Raw genomic sequence first — 14,296 nt, forward strand, 5'->3', positions numbered from 1 at the left:
TATGATCATCACTAATAGAGGTTTGGATTTATTTGTTTCTAATTCAAGATTTTCCTAAAATGTTGTGTGTTCTTTAATTAATCCTGAGACTCATTCGACAATCATTGGTCATGGTTTTTTTTTTTTGAAACGTCAATTAAAACCTACAAGCAGAATAACTAAGTACTAGACCCCATTAGGGAGCAGACACATTATTTACTTGGTTTCCCACTTCAAACGAAGAGATAAATGCCAGCAGCACCTGTGAAGCGAATGTGGGTACCTGTGCTTGCTGCAGCCCTGGATACTGGGGGAGCTGCGGGGAGGGCCGTGCCTGGGCAGCAAAGAGAGCAGCCTGGTCCCCTGGCTGGCCCTGGAAGACAAAGCCGAGGGAACGCTTGATCATAGCAGCAAGGACTGGATCTGAGCTCCCGGTGAACGACCCCAGTGACCCTGACACCAAATGTCACTGTGAATACAGAACTTACATGTTTCCAAACTGCATTCAATTTGATTTCTCATCAATTTGCCACATGTGCAGAGACTGCTGAACTTACTATGTCTTTCAAAGAAGACTACGGACGTCTCCAATGACAGAGTACTGACATAAATGCAAGCCGTAATAATCACTGGCTTGCTCACTGGAGAGGCTCCGAGACAGTGTTCGCGTCCACGCCAGGATGCCCCTTAGAGTAAAGATCGTAAGTCCCTAACTGTGAAATCTGAAACCACAGAGTCCACCAGCCTGCACCCATGAAGGAGAGAGCACATGTGGTACATACAAATGCCACATGCACACTTCATACATTTCAATAAAGTGTCTTTATAGTGACCTAAAATATGCCTACTTAGCCATGCATTCAATGGATGAACTTGGTATCTCCCATGATTTTAATAATCAAAATACAATCAATAAAAATTTATTAATAGCAAACACAATTCTACCCAACTATAATATAAAATAAAACCAATTAACATCTGTTCTACACCCTTAATTTAATACATTTTGGCCTCAGGAAAATAAATATATTCATAAAAGCAGTATGTAGTTTTTGTTTAATATCAGAAGCTCCTTCATGGACGTTTGCAGTAATAACCAGAGGGTGAGATCTGGCTCCTGCCCATCCTTGTTTTTTCAGGACTTACCAGTTAAAAAGAATGGGGTTTATCCTAGCACAGTTTACTATTGTTTTATATAATAGATGTCCTCATTTTTTAAAGTGCTACAATTGTAGTTACAGAAAATATTTTCATGTTCTTAGAAACTAGTATAGTTATTTCTAACAAAGAGAAAGAAAGGGATAAACATTTAGCTTAAGATTTCTTAAACTACTATCATATGCCAGGGACTGGGCTGCTCCTCCTTATTCCCATTTTCTGACAGGAACGCTGTAGGGAGGGAGCATCACCCCCATGTTGTTCAGCCAGGAAAAGCCAGGCTCAAAGAGCCCGAGCAGCTCTCTGCGAGTCCACACAACTGCACCTGGCTGGGTGAGCTGCTATGTGAAATCAGGTGAGTCTGCGTCCAAAGGCCAGGGCTCTGTCCATTATGACGAGATGCTTCTACATGCCATATTAAGGATGAATATATTTAAAACCCCATTTGGTGCTTATTATTTAGGGGTATATGCTCTCTTAAGCTTACCCCTATAAATAACCAAATGGAGACTCTCTAAGAAGACATTAAAATGGTTGAAATAAAATGTATACATCCGACAATAAAGCTCTTTCTCTGACTCCCCCCCCCCCCAGCCAATAATATCAACCAGGGCATTTAAGAATTTCAGCCTCTCTCAGGGTGACTACCTGTGCACACACAAAGCAAATACCAATTTCTGAGAGTATCTACCATGGTATCTGTATGTAACAGCTTTAACAAGAATCTCACTTTCCAAAACAGGGTACTATAAAGATACCCCATCTTTAGCTAGATTAATAATCTAAGTGGAATTATACTTCCATTTGCCTGTGTCAAGGAAGAACTGCCCCAAACCCCAGTACGAGAATGGGTGCCATGGCAGTGTGGCCACAGGGAGCCTACAGCTATTGCCCAAGTACCCAAATGGCATTTGGTTTTCCAAACACTGTGACAAGGAGTCATTAAATCAATCAGATCTTTAAATGCCATTCCTAAAATCAGTGCTCCCTGACAGCATCATATGAAGTCTCTGAAACATACTGCTGTGCTTCTTCATGAAGACAAATATGGGTATATTATCACTTGGATAGAAATGAAGAAAAATGAGTTTATATGTGAGTTAGAATCTTGAGATCCATACATTGTCTACAATATTCACACTGCACTTTGGCTTGAAGGGAAACAAGACCCAAGTGCGACAGAAGTATGCTGATTCATGCAGCAGATTTTTCTGACGCTTTACTCTTCTTTGCTTGTTGAAAAACATATGAAACAAACTATGACTGACATGTGGGGGGAAATGAGACTACTGACAAGTATCTAAGTTACTGGGCTGCACTCTTTTATTGATAAATAACAGTTGAGATTGTGGAGATTAAAAATATGAATTAAAAACTATCCTATATTAAAAACCACATTCAAGGAAAAAGCAATGTAACTACAAAAGGAGAAAAGGATAAAAAATTTCAAATCAGTTTTTGCACTCTAAATCCATGCATTCTCAGTCAACCATTTTTGTCTAAAGGTTAACTATCTGTGATCCCATTGTATTCCCTCCCACTACCTACTTCCGTACAGTAATAATTCTGATCTGCAACTTCCTCCCGGAGGAAATCACAAACACCCAAGTTGGCTAGCGCTACTGAAGTGCTCTCTGAGTAGCTTCATTATCGTGTGTTGCCCTGAATTACTTTGAAAACATACTCCAGACTCTTCTACCAAACTGAAAGGGCCTCATACTGTTCTCTGGCTTTTTCCAGAATGATGCCAGGAACACGGCATTTCAATTTGTAAAAATATTTCAATTTGTTGGGGGAAGAGTAACTTGGAAGATTTTACAAATACTAAGCAAGGATCATAGTGTGAGAATAAGCTTGGAAACTACAGATTAGATTTAGTAAAAGGTTGTTAATGTTGGTGTGGATGGCTGTACGGATTTAATCAAGATGGGACAAATCACGCAAACCAGGACAGGCCAGGGCAACAGGTGTCAAATGGGACCATGTCTGGCAAATTAGGATACACGATGACACCTCGGTTATACATAATTCACTTGTCTGTTATTTTTGGGAAACCTTCAAAGCTTTATTTTATTTACTCTTCAGCAAACATAAGCTAGTTTACCAAGAACTTTCTGATTGTCCCACATTTTTAGTACCATCTTTTTTTTTTGAAGAAAACTAATTTTTTACTTTAATTTTTAGCATCTATGATTCTAATGATTTCTTCCTACTACCTGCATAAATATCTGGAGCCTGGCCTGATTTCCCCCTCTTGGTTTATTCTGTTTAACTGAAACAAGCAGAGGCAACATTAACTTCATGTTTTCATGGGTGCAAAGGACAGTTTAGAAGGCTGTTTGGACCAAAACCTGTGTGTCCAGCCAGGTGCACATGACGTTGAGCACATCACGAAAGGAGAAGACATACACGTTGTGCCCTGCCCTGTGCTCTGGCAGCCCACTAGCATGAGCTGACAGAATGAGCCACAGTTAACCGGGAGATTCCGGTAATTACACAGACCCATCCCTACATGGCTACCTGAGGTAAATCCCTACACACTGTCTCTCTCGTTTGCTTTTATTTACTTTGCTTTGCGCTTGTTTCTGTGCAATATAAATCCATTACATTTTCAAAAATTTCCACTTTCTAAAAACTTCTAAAACAGGCCACGCTGCTCAATACTGATGCATTTTCCTGGCCTTTATAAACTTAGACAAAATAAGTATCTAAGCTCAAAGCGATGTTGACTCAGAGGCCTTTTTTATAATTTGAAGTTAATGTATCTATCTAGTAAGTTAAAATGTTTGATAACTCATCCTCGAACAACATTTTCACTCTTCTGAGTCCTATTTTCTTCATTAGCAATCACACCCTCAGTCAGCTGAGCAAATGTGAAGATCTCTTTATAAAAAAAGAACTAGTGATACATCTAACTAGCAGACAGTAGGTATTATAATGAGCAGCATTCCAGGATCAGGAATTTTCTATACACTCTATTCACTAGTAACGATTTTTTTCAAATCCATATTTATAACTTTTCAATAGTGTGTAAGGGTAGCAACTAAAATGAGTTTTACCTAAAAAAAAAACACAACAGATTTTTGTGACTCTTTCTGAAAGATTTAGGAATCTGATTTAGAAATAATAATCAAAGTCGCCCAATGAAAACCAGTGGGTAATGTTTTATGAATCATCTTAGCAAAAAGGGTTTTATTTGTGATATCATCTTGGCAGGTACAGAGCAGTGCTGCTCAAGGCTAAACACATGGTATGAACCAGAAATGATCTTCACATCATGCTGCTGTATTTTTATTTCAAATAAGAGAGAAAACTATAATTGTAAGAGATCCCGTTGACCAGTTACGTTTGATTCTCATAAAGCTTTCATATCAAGTATCAATGGGTTGAGAATCAGTTAACAGTAAGATTAACTGATAGAACAAATTGATTCATTGTAAAATAACCACATCTCATACAAAATAAACATTTACAATATATTCTATTACCATGTCCATAAATAATGAACATAATGATTGGTTGAATTATATACATTCATTAAATTTCTAATAATAAAGAGTACTGAAGGAAAACAAGAATGGTGAAAAGCAAAGATATACATACATACTCCTATTAATTTGAATATGAAAATTTTTTTAACTTTTGACTTTAAATATTCGACAAAATATTTTGCCTGTATTTTAAAGTAAAATCGATGATTTATACAAATTGTTTTCTATCTGAATTACATTATCATCTAAACAATAAATATAAGCTTCCTCCAAAAGTTTTAAATTTAATAATATATAATTCAAGTTTTGAAATAAATAAAAACCTCACTCCTCACCTCCTCTCTGCACAACACAAAGTGTCAAAAAATTGTTAGAAAAAATAATTTTCAGAAAAGTTTCTGAACTTTCCTTTGCAGAAATAACTCAAAGAAATTGCCTAAATAACAAGTATTTAATAATAACAAATATTTTCAAAGCTTGAATATGCAGTTAAGGATATTTTCACCAATGTACAGAAAATGTTACCCATTAAATTGGCAGTGAAACAAGTTGACTTACATTCATATCTGAGATGTGTGCTCTTTTTTATTCTAATGCTTCTTGGGTTTATGTTGTAAGTTGGCTACCTGATACAGAAACCTATAAGTAATTTAATGCAAAACATGCATTCTTAGCTAGCCCAGGCAAAGCAGTAGAGGTGAAGTCTATGACAAGCATGCACAAGATCTATGCTGGAAAAGACATATTCTCCATACCGGAAAGAAAACTGAAATGATGTGTTCTGTCGAGAATTTTGGAATAGGCAGTAAGTGGGATGTGATGAGAAGGGCATGTTTCATAACCACAGTTTTCACTATCTTGCACTGGTCTATGAGTCAGCATGCCATGCGTTCCTCCACTGATGATGGGAGTTACCACAGAGAGAAGCAAGAGCTCGGGAATAGACGGGCTCAGAGCTGGAGCTGAGATGAAGGTGTGCACACTGGTCTATGCTCCCAAGCCCAGGCCATGAACGTCCACTGGTTTCTATACTATACACATGTGTGATGAAAATCATGAGGCAATCAAAGGGGAAAACTTTCCGAAATAAATGTCATTAACTGAACATGGTCAATGCATTCATGGATTTGTGTTATAGTCTCAAACATAAAACAAGCGAGTAACAGTGAAATGAAGATTATAATTATTACCAGCTATAGGAGAACAACCCGCTTCTCATTTTGATGTTCAAAGAGTAATGCTATAAAAGTTTACTTAAAAAAAAAGAAAGAAAAAGGAATGACAGCAGGGGTGTTACCATTATGTTGTCAAAGTCTTCCAGAAGGGAGACAGCAGAGTTACAGAAGTCCTACAGAAAGGGGACAGCAAGAAAACGGCAGACAATACAGATGAGAATTTTTTTAGCCTAACGATGTGGGTAGCCAAAATACATATGAAATACTTCATTTCAAAACCAATGTTTCAGGGAGTCAAGATTTAAAAACCCAGGCCCTGCAGAGGTTTTATTCATTTATATGACAAACGATACCACCACAGTCTTGGGACACTGAAGAACAATATGGTAAGATTCCTGTAATGGAACAGCACAACCTGGAGGTTAAACAGTGACGGAAAAGAGGCAGAGGAGAGATCACACACAGACACTTCCTGCAGTGCAGGGGTGCGGGCTCCCCAGTGAACAGCGGGGAGCCTGCATCCTTCTGGGCCTGGAGCCAGTAGGACAGCTCAGGCCATCTGGGTCACACCGGATGGGCGTTAAGCGAACAAGTCCACAGGTCATATGTTGCTGGAGCTTGTTATTAGGTAGGTGTGGCCCCAGTACATGAAATGAAAGTAGAGTATCAGGTTAACTAGTCAATCAATCAAATATTACACTGTAACAAGTATTACAGTGCCACCAAAGCTTACACGCTGATCAGGAATCTGATTTAGAAAAACAGAAATAATGCTTGGGGGAAATTCCTATTCCTCACATAAATAATTCTCTTGTTTAATCATTTTTACAAACAGATTCTAAGTGACATTTTGTCTGAGACACTAAAAATTTTCTGTTCATTGAGCTTTCGAGACAGAAATGAGGCACAGGATTCTCAACCCTAATAGAAAATGTATTTTACTATATTAAGAGCTAGAAATTATAGAAGGAATTTCCCAAGCAAATAATATCTATTGTCACGACTTGAGGTGTAGGCATATATGCATTGCATCTTTACATTTGCTTTAAATCCAACAACCACCTGTGTTTTGGTGATCTGTTCTCTCATCTCTCCACCCCAATCTGCTCCCCTCTCTTCCAAAAATGGTGCTGCGCACACCATCTTCTAGATCATTCTAATTGCCTAATGACAACTGCAGCAAGTACAACGAGCACCGTCCTTATCATTCATATAAATAGAGAAACACCAGATCATAAGTAATAAGCAAAGTGCCCACTTCTGTGGACATGGTTTCCACTCATGGAGCAAAATAAAGGGGTTTACTGCCCGGTGGTTTCAGTTCTCTTACATTCACATTTTTCACTGGGATGTTTATAAATTACACTCTCTGAGTAAATGCATTAAAGATAATTGTCAAAACTCAAGGTTTGTTTCAATAAGACTATTTTGCCTACCGTTACCAAATAAAAACCAAACTATTTTGAAATATGCTCAAATTATACAATTAGGAAAATTATAAAGAGAAAACTGAATAGCTAGTAGAATAATAAAAAATGCTTAAACTCTCAGGTAATTAGGAAATACAAGTTAAAATGCCATGATACAATACCATTTCACCTGTCCTGAATGAGAAAACTAATGCCTGACAATATCAAGGGTTGGTGAGGATGTGGAGCAAGAAAAACACGCCTCCAAGTACAAACCCTAAAACTCTCCAAACACAGAGGGGAAATGTACAAAAGAGTTTACTGTAACACTGTTAACAGTTAGAAATCATTGGAAGTAACCCCAGTGATCCCCGACAGGAGACTAGGTGCTATTATTCATAATGGAATAGCCCCCAATCAGACCAAATGAATAAAACTCAGTATAAAAAGTTAATATAATTAACAACTGGTCACATTACAAAAGCTGTGAAACAATACAATAACATGTGCAAGATTATTATAGAGTTTAAAATAGGAAAGTAAGAACATTAAGAAAGAAAAGCACTAAATTCATGGTTTACTACTTTATAGGATGGAAAGAACAGAATGAGAGCAAGGAGCCTTATCCATCTCTGTAATGATTTATTTTAAAAAAGTGCTTTAGAGCAAATATGGCAAAACATTTTTAATAAAACTAGGTGGTAAGTACATCAGTGTTTCCTGTATGATTTTCTATTATTCTCTGCATGTTAATGCAGAAACACCACTACAGAATAAAGAAGAAAACAGATGTTCAAGGTGATACCAAATCCAAAAAGTTCGGTTAATCCTCTTAAACTGGCTTCATCAATCCAAGAGGCATGTTTTTAGCAGTGTGGGATTCACTTTTGCTATGAAGTTAACAACTTTGGGAGCCTCTCACTCAGCCATTACTGCTCTTTCATTAAGTTACCCAAGGCCTTTATTTGGATACATAATAATGGCACCTGCTCCACTGGCGATAAATTAGTGTTCTTACAAATAACTACGACGTACAACTGGGCACATCATTTCTGTCTGCTGACAGTAATCTTCCTCTCTAATGTCAGGAAAATCCTTCCAATTTACTATCTGTAGTCTATAACCAATTGCTCCCTTTCATAGTTTTCTCCATCCATTTAAGCTAAATATATCTTTGTCTATCTTCCTTTGGACTCATACTGTCTGGCACTGATTATTACACAAAATGATTTTGTGCACGAAAAGGGAGAAATCAGGGTAAAATGATACCATAAACCAAGGCATGAAATTAAGTCCTTTTTCCTCTGTGAAAAAGCTCATTCCCCAGAAGATGGATGTACTAGGGGTGGGGAAGGGAGTTCCTTCTGTTAGAAGAAAAATACTGGATATAAAAAAGGTTACTGGGAAACAATGTAAGCAGCATTTTGAATTGTTATGGAACCACCATTCTATATTTTGTAATAGTTCTCATAGGCTATACAGAAAAAAAATACAGTACACTTTCTAATTCTGAAATTGGAATCAGCCCCTCTGAAGTTTGTATCACAGAATTTAGACAGTGAAAACATACAGGTCTAAGAAACCAAAATGGCTATTAGGAAAACTAAACAACATTCCTTTTTATTGGTCTCTTTTACTGGTGACCACCGAGGGATAATTAATGCAATTAGACAAGTAAAGCCTTTAATGTGGTTTTATTCTCTTTTAATTCTTAACATATTTAAGAAAATAAATATTTTTATAGGATAGGAATTTTTTTCTGAAATAATACAACCATAAAATAACTGTAATAAAACAGTGATAATAACTATGGCAGTTAACATTTTTTGAGCACTTACCACAGCCAGCCACTGTTCTAAGTGCTGTCAAATACATTAAATAATTCATTTCACAAGAACCCTATAAAGTAAATATTGCATTGGCTCCATTTTATACGTGAGGCTCTGAGGCATAGAAAGATAACAGTCACTATAGTGAGTCCCATTTTAAAACAAGGCACAGAGAAAGGAATGAAGAGGAAAGGGATGAAGACTGTAACTAAGAAGAACGAAAACAAGTTTCCTTGCTAAAACATCTTTGTGCATGTTGATACGCAGTAAAGCTATAAGAAAATACATTTGATTATATAACAATCATTACATAGATAACTTGATTAAAAATACCTTACAACATCCAATATTACTGTTTAGCATCTGTTTTATAGACACTATACCAATGTCTTAATACATTCCTGAGGAAATATAAGATGGTCTGTAATAGAAAATTCCATGACCAACTGAAACTTATATTCAGTTTCTGCAGCAGAATTGGAGTTATTTTATAATGGTATTCTGAATTCCACTGTGCACCACCTAAGACTGGATGCTTTCTACATACGTCAACTTGTTTCCTTAGATGGGAAGAGATGAAGGCGAAGGCTGCTAGTTAGCTCTGGGCTTTGAGAAACAGACACTCAAAATATGGAGTCGCTCAATAAACACCCCATAGATTTCTACCCTGAGTGAATGAAAAGATAATACAAAATATTTTGAGACTCAAATGCCTGATCTTATAAGAAGAGGGTGGCGACCATGGGATTCGTAGACAACTGGCCTGGGAAGCAGGCACATCCAAGGCCTGGGGAAAGCTGTCAATCTTTAAAAGCATCTGCTAAAATTCCAAGGTCAGTCTTCAAGGTTAAGATAAATGGAAATTCTCCAACACATTAGTTACATTTAAGAAAATGAATTTCCGTACTTAGAAAATTGCTAGGATAAGAAGAAAAATGAGAATATAATTTTCCCTATAAAAAACCGTAAAAGTTATGTAGCTAGAGAGAATCGCATTGTGTGTAGGCATCTGACCTGAGAAAATGCCCCTGCCAGAATTAGTATCAATGTTCCTCTATCATGAAGAATATAATGTCTGTATTTATTAGAACTAATGGAAGCCAGAATCATATCATAAACAATTTATCAGTATCAGTTATATGCCATTTAATTGTTTTTATTCTAGGCTTTTAAGAATTAGCACAAGAATTTTTTTCTGCCACAGGAAAAAAATGTATTTGGCCAGATTCAGGTGTATTAATAGTTTGTACCTGACCTATTAGGACACACCCTCCTAGGTGCAGGGCAGATGCTACAAGCAAATCTCATTCACTCTGAGCAGCACCACTCAACCAGATGACTGCACCATGCATGCAGTTCTCATCCTTATGTTATTTCCTCAGTTATCTAGCGCTTTAAGAACGATGATCAAGAAAAAAATGTATTTGCTTCTGAGAGCCCTTCAGAGACTCTAATGTGAGTTCCAACTGTTAAAAAATAAGATGGGGGGGGATGAGTATTGTACAAGCAGTATTATGAAGTTGAACTTTTACTACTTGAAGAAGGGATGCCTGATTTCTCAAAAGGAAAAAAGAAGAAAGAAAAAGTCCAACACTGTGACAGAGTTGGTACAAAAGAATTGGTTAGAAAAGAAAGAACTATCAGTTCATTCCTTTTAGTACAGGCAGTTTAACTCCAGGTGGTGGGAAAGAATGGAGTCGGGTATTGTGGGTGGTCAGAGGAAAGTGTGGCATTAATGGGGCCCTCCAGGTATGCTTTGGGTCATAAGCCTGCCTTCTCCAGATATACAAGATGTCTTTGATTACATGCACATTATTCTATTAAGTTCCTTAAAAAAAAAAAACAAAAAACAGTTGCCTTTGGGGAAATCGCTTGCCATGGGGAAATAACCTTTTCAGGAAGATGTGTTTCTCAGTGAGCTTTTCCCTGACACTAGGAACCACCTACATCAACTTAAAACTGAAGTTAGCAGTAATATTTGAAATTGGGCAATCAATGAGGCAAATTATATGTTGCGATAAAAAGGCAGACATGAAAGACTACATAAACTTACTGGAAGGCAAATTTTAGTTAGGTTTAAATTACTTTAAAAGGGAACTAGTAAGATGGTTACTCAATTTCTAGTAAAATTTTAATTCACTGTATTTTTTGGACCATATTTTTTTGGATACGCCTAGGTTTTAGAGGAGGAAAATAGAAAAAAATTTTGAAGCAAAAAGTGTGGTAAAATATTTAATAACAAATAATAGAGTATTTCACGAATGTAAATGTAAAGCTGCATTTGGACTGTAAGATGCACCCCCATTTTCCTCCCAAATTTGAGGGGGAGTGTGGGAAGGGAAGGTGCATCTTATAGTCTGAAAAATACGGTATCTTCATAAAAAATGAAACAATCATCCCCAAGAAAAGCAAAAATTCCACTGAGGCTTTAAATGGCTCTAAACTTTCTGATTATTTAAGTATCGTCAAACCCTTTTAAATGTTTTAATCAAATCTTCATCCTTTCTGTATAAGAAGCAACTTAGGCAAATAGCTGCCATTTTACCTGCCATCCAGAGAGTTTGCGGCACCAGAGTGCAGGGCGATACAAGCTTGTAGTGACTGTTGCCTGCATTCACGTGCAGTTCAGCTAGTTTCCTCTTTCTTGTCTTTATAACACAGGTAAGAAAGGAATCATTTTAAAGGATGTCTAACTAAAACTAACCCTTGTATCCCCAACACTCCAAATACTAGGTGGACAGGACACAGACGTACTGTAAGTTATACAGTGGAGATATGCATGGAAAATTATGCAAAATACAAAGAATATTTTTTAAAAGCAATGGAATTTCTTGCTAATTTGAAAATTTTGTGGTTCTTCTTAGTGTAGGATACACCTAAAGAATGGCTGCTTCCTTTGATGACCACAGAAATGCCTAGCTCATAGGACTGTGGTGAGATCTACGGTAACTGTACATTTTATAAGTGCTTGGGAGTGTGTTGGCCGATAGTAAGTGCTTCATCAGTATTCGCTGCTTATAAATATAATTATTATTACTATCATCATCAAAATAATGCAATTTCAAGAAAAATTAGACAATACAAAAATATATAGAAACTAGAAAAAGAAGTCACAATCTCCCCTGTTTATTTTAGTGTATTTGTATAGATTTGAGGGTTTCATGAGTCTATACCAAGTTTTATGTGACTTCTACCATTATTTTGTTAAAATCATCTAAAAAGTGAAAGATAATGGATTACAGGGCATAAACACAGAAATAATATAAATCAAGAATTAATCTAAAGATATGCACTACTGACAGTTATTTGTAATTCAGCTTATTAACTATTCAGCTCATTAAGTACACAATAAAAACACAGCCTGCCCCAGTCACTATAGGAAAAAAACCTAACAAACATCAGGGCTCCTGAGACACAACGTCAAAGTAGTGAACTGAATAATAATATGTAAGAGTGAACTACAGGAGCACAGAACGTGTACTGAACAATTAAAATACTGAATGAGTGCTCAGAGAAGGTCACTTCGAGGATGAAAGTCCTGCTGCTTCTAACTCACAGGTGGCAAACACAAGGCCCAGGGCCCAATCCAGCCCTCACCTTGTTTTATCTGGCCCAGCACCTTGTTTCTACCTGGCGACAATGCCAAGCTCTCACTTAACTGTTAAGGAATAGTTACATTTATAGAGTCCTAAAATTACATTCGGCCTTTTAAAGGCAACCATGAGGCTGATGTGGTCCCCAGTAAAAATGAGTTTGACACCCCTATAAACCTAAGTGATCAGAGTCCTTAGCTCTTCTTTTTTCTTTAAGGCATACTTTTAATGAACCTAAGACATTTTGGGTTCTTATTTGATCAATGATAAGAGTAAAATGGAAGGGAGAAAACGTGTTTATCGACCTGTGTAAGAGAGCTTTTCCTGCAGTCCCCCAGGTAGCCAGGGATACAAATGCAGGAAGAAGCTGCCTCACCCTCACACACATCCCTAGCTAGAGGACACCATGGAGTGTGAGGGACGCCACTGTGGATCTGGACGAACCTGTGGGAATGGCCGGGTCTGGGCCTGCCTGAGGAGCCGCTGCTGCTGCTGCTGCTGCTGCTGCTGCAGAGCCTTCATCTGCATCAGCTGCTGCTGCGAAGGGAGTGCGTGCAGGGAGGGTGGCTGCATCATGGCGCCCGAGCGCCGCTGCAGCATGTTTGACAGAGCTTGCTTGGTGTTGCTGGGGACGAAGGAGCCTGCAGGGTCCAGTCTGGAGCCACCTGTAAAACCAACCAGAAGAAAGGGCTTTCGACACAGTAATGCAGCGGTCTTCCTTATTTTATCAAAACACAGAAACCTCATTCTCTAAGGCCTCGCTTAAGAAGCAAAATAGAAAATAAGGCAGTGGCCCATTGCTATAAAAGAACTGCATAATTTCCAAAGCATGGGAGGGTGATATGGGAGTGAATTATAATATTGGAATGGCTTCAGGCTTCACAGAGGCCTGCTTGAACTGGTAAAGTGAAATGCCTGAAGCAAAGACGTTGGCATACTTCCAGAATCATGTGGGTTTCAAATGATGGAAGGCCAGCCCTAAGGGACATAGTACTTGCAGAAAACGTGTTGCCTTTGTGATGCACTTTGCCAAGTGTCCTAAGCCAGGCACAGAAACCCTTCCTAATTTTAAACAAGTTTAAAGCTCACAGAATTTAAGCTTCTTGTTTAAAAAGATTTTTATGTATTTATTTTTAGAGAGGGGAAGGGAGGGAGAAAGAGAGGGAGAGAAACATCAATGTGTGGTTGCCTCTTGTGCACCCCCTACTGGGGATCTGGCTTGCAACCCAGGCATGTGCCTTGATTGGGAATTGAACCGGCAACCTTTTGGTTTTCAGGCTGGCACTCAATCCACAGAGCCACACCAACCAAGGCAGAACTTTAATCTTCTTTATTATAAGAAATGAAAATGCCTATCTTATAGTACAGAGGCATGAAAATACTTTAAAAACCTGAAATGCTTGGAAACTTAAAAATACCTTGATTTTAAAAGTAAAACACATCTTTTTTGAAGGCTACAAATGAAGTAAGAAATGTTGATTATAGTGATGCTAAGAAACCAAGGAACATCCTTGAACAGTCTGCATATGCAATCTGTCGGATGTCTTTAAGAGTTCAAAGGGGAAAAAACATTCAACATTCACTGACTTCAAAGTGGGTGCCAATCCCTCATTCGCTTCATCTTTTTAAAGGAAGTTATATGATAGAAACAAACATTTTAAA

At 37.6% G+C, this 14,296-nt stretch overlaps 1 protein-coding gene across 2 annotated transcripts in view; it reads right to left on the reverse strand.

The window, feature by feature from the left end:
- The window catches only part of MED12L (mediator complex subunit 12L), a 315,205-nt gene that overhangs the window by 24,197 nt on the left and 276,712 nt on the right, over nt 1–14,296 (reverse strand). For both annotated transcript variants that reach the window (XM_053667213.1, XM_053667212.1), the window contains 2 exons: nt 13,079–13,299; nt 263–352 (listed from right to left, as the gene is read on the reverse strand). In XM_053667213.1, the coding sequence (XP_053523188.1) occupies nt 263–352; nt 13,079–13,299 (311 nt within the window). The remainder of the gene's footprint in view (nt 1–262; nt 353–13,078; nt 13,300–14,296) is intronic.

Source organism: Artibeus jamaicensis, unplaced genomic scaffold (assembly GCF_021234435.1).
Source record: "Artibeus jamaicensis isolate MK-2021 breed Jamaican fruit bat unplaced genomic scaffold, CSHL_Jam_final contig_466, whole genome shotgun sequence".
NCBI lineage: Eukaryota > Metazoa > Chordata > Mammalia > Chiroptera > Phyllostomidae > Artibeus > Artibeus jamaicensis.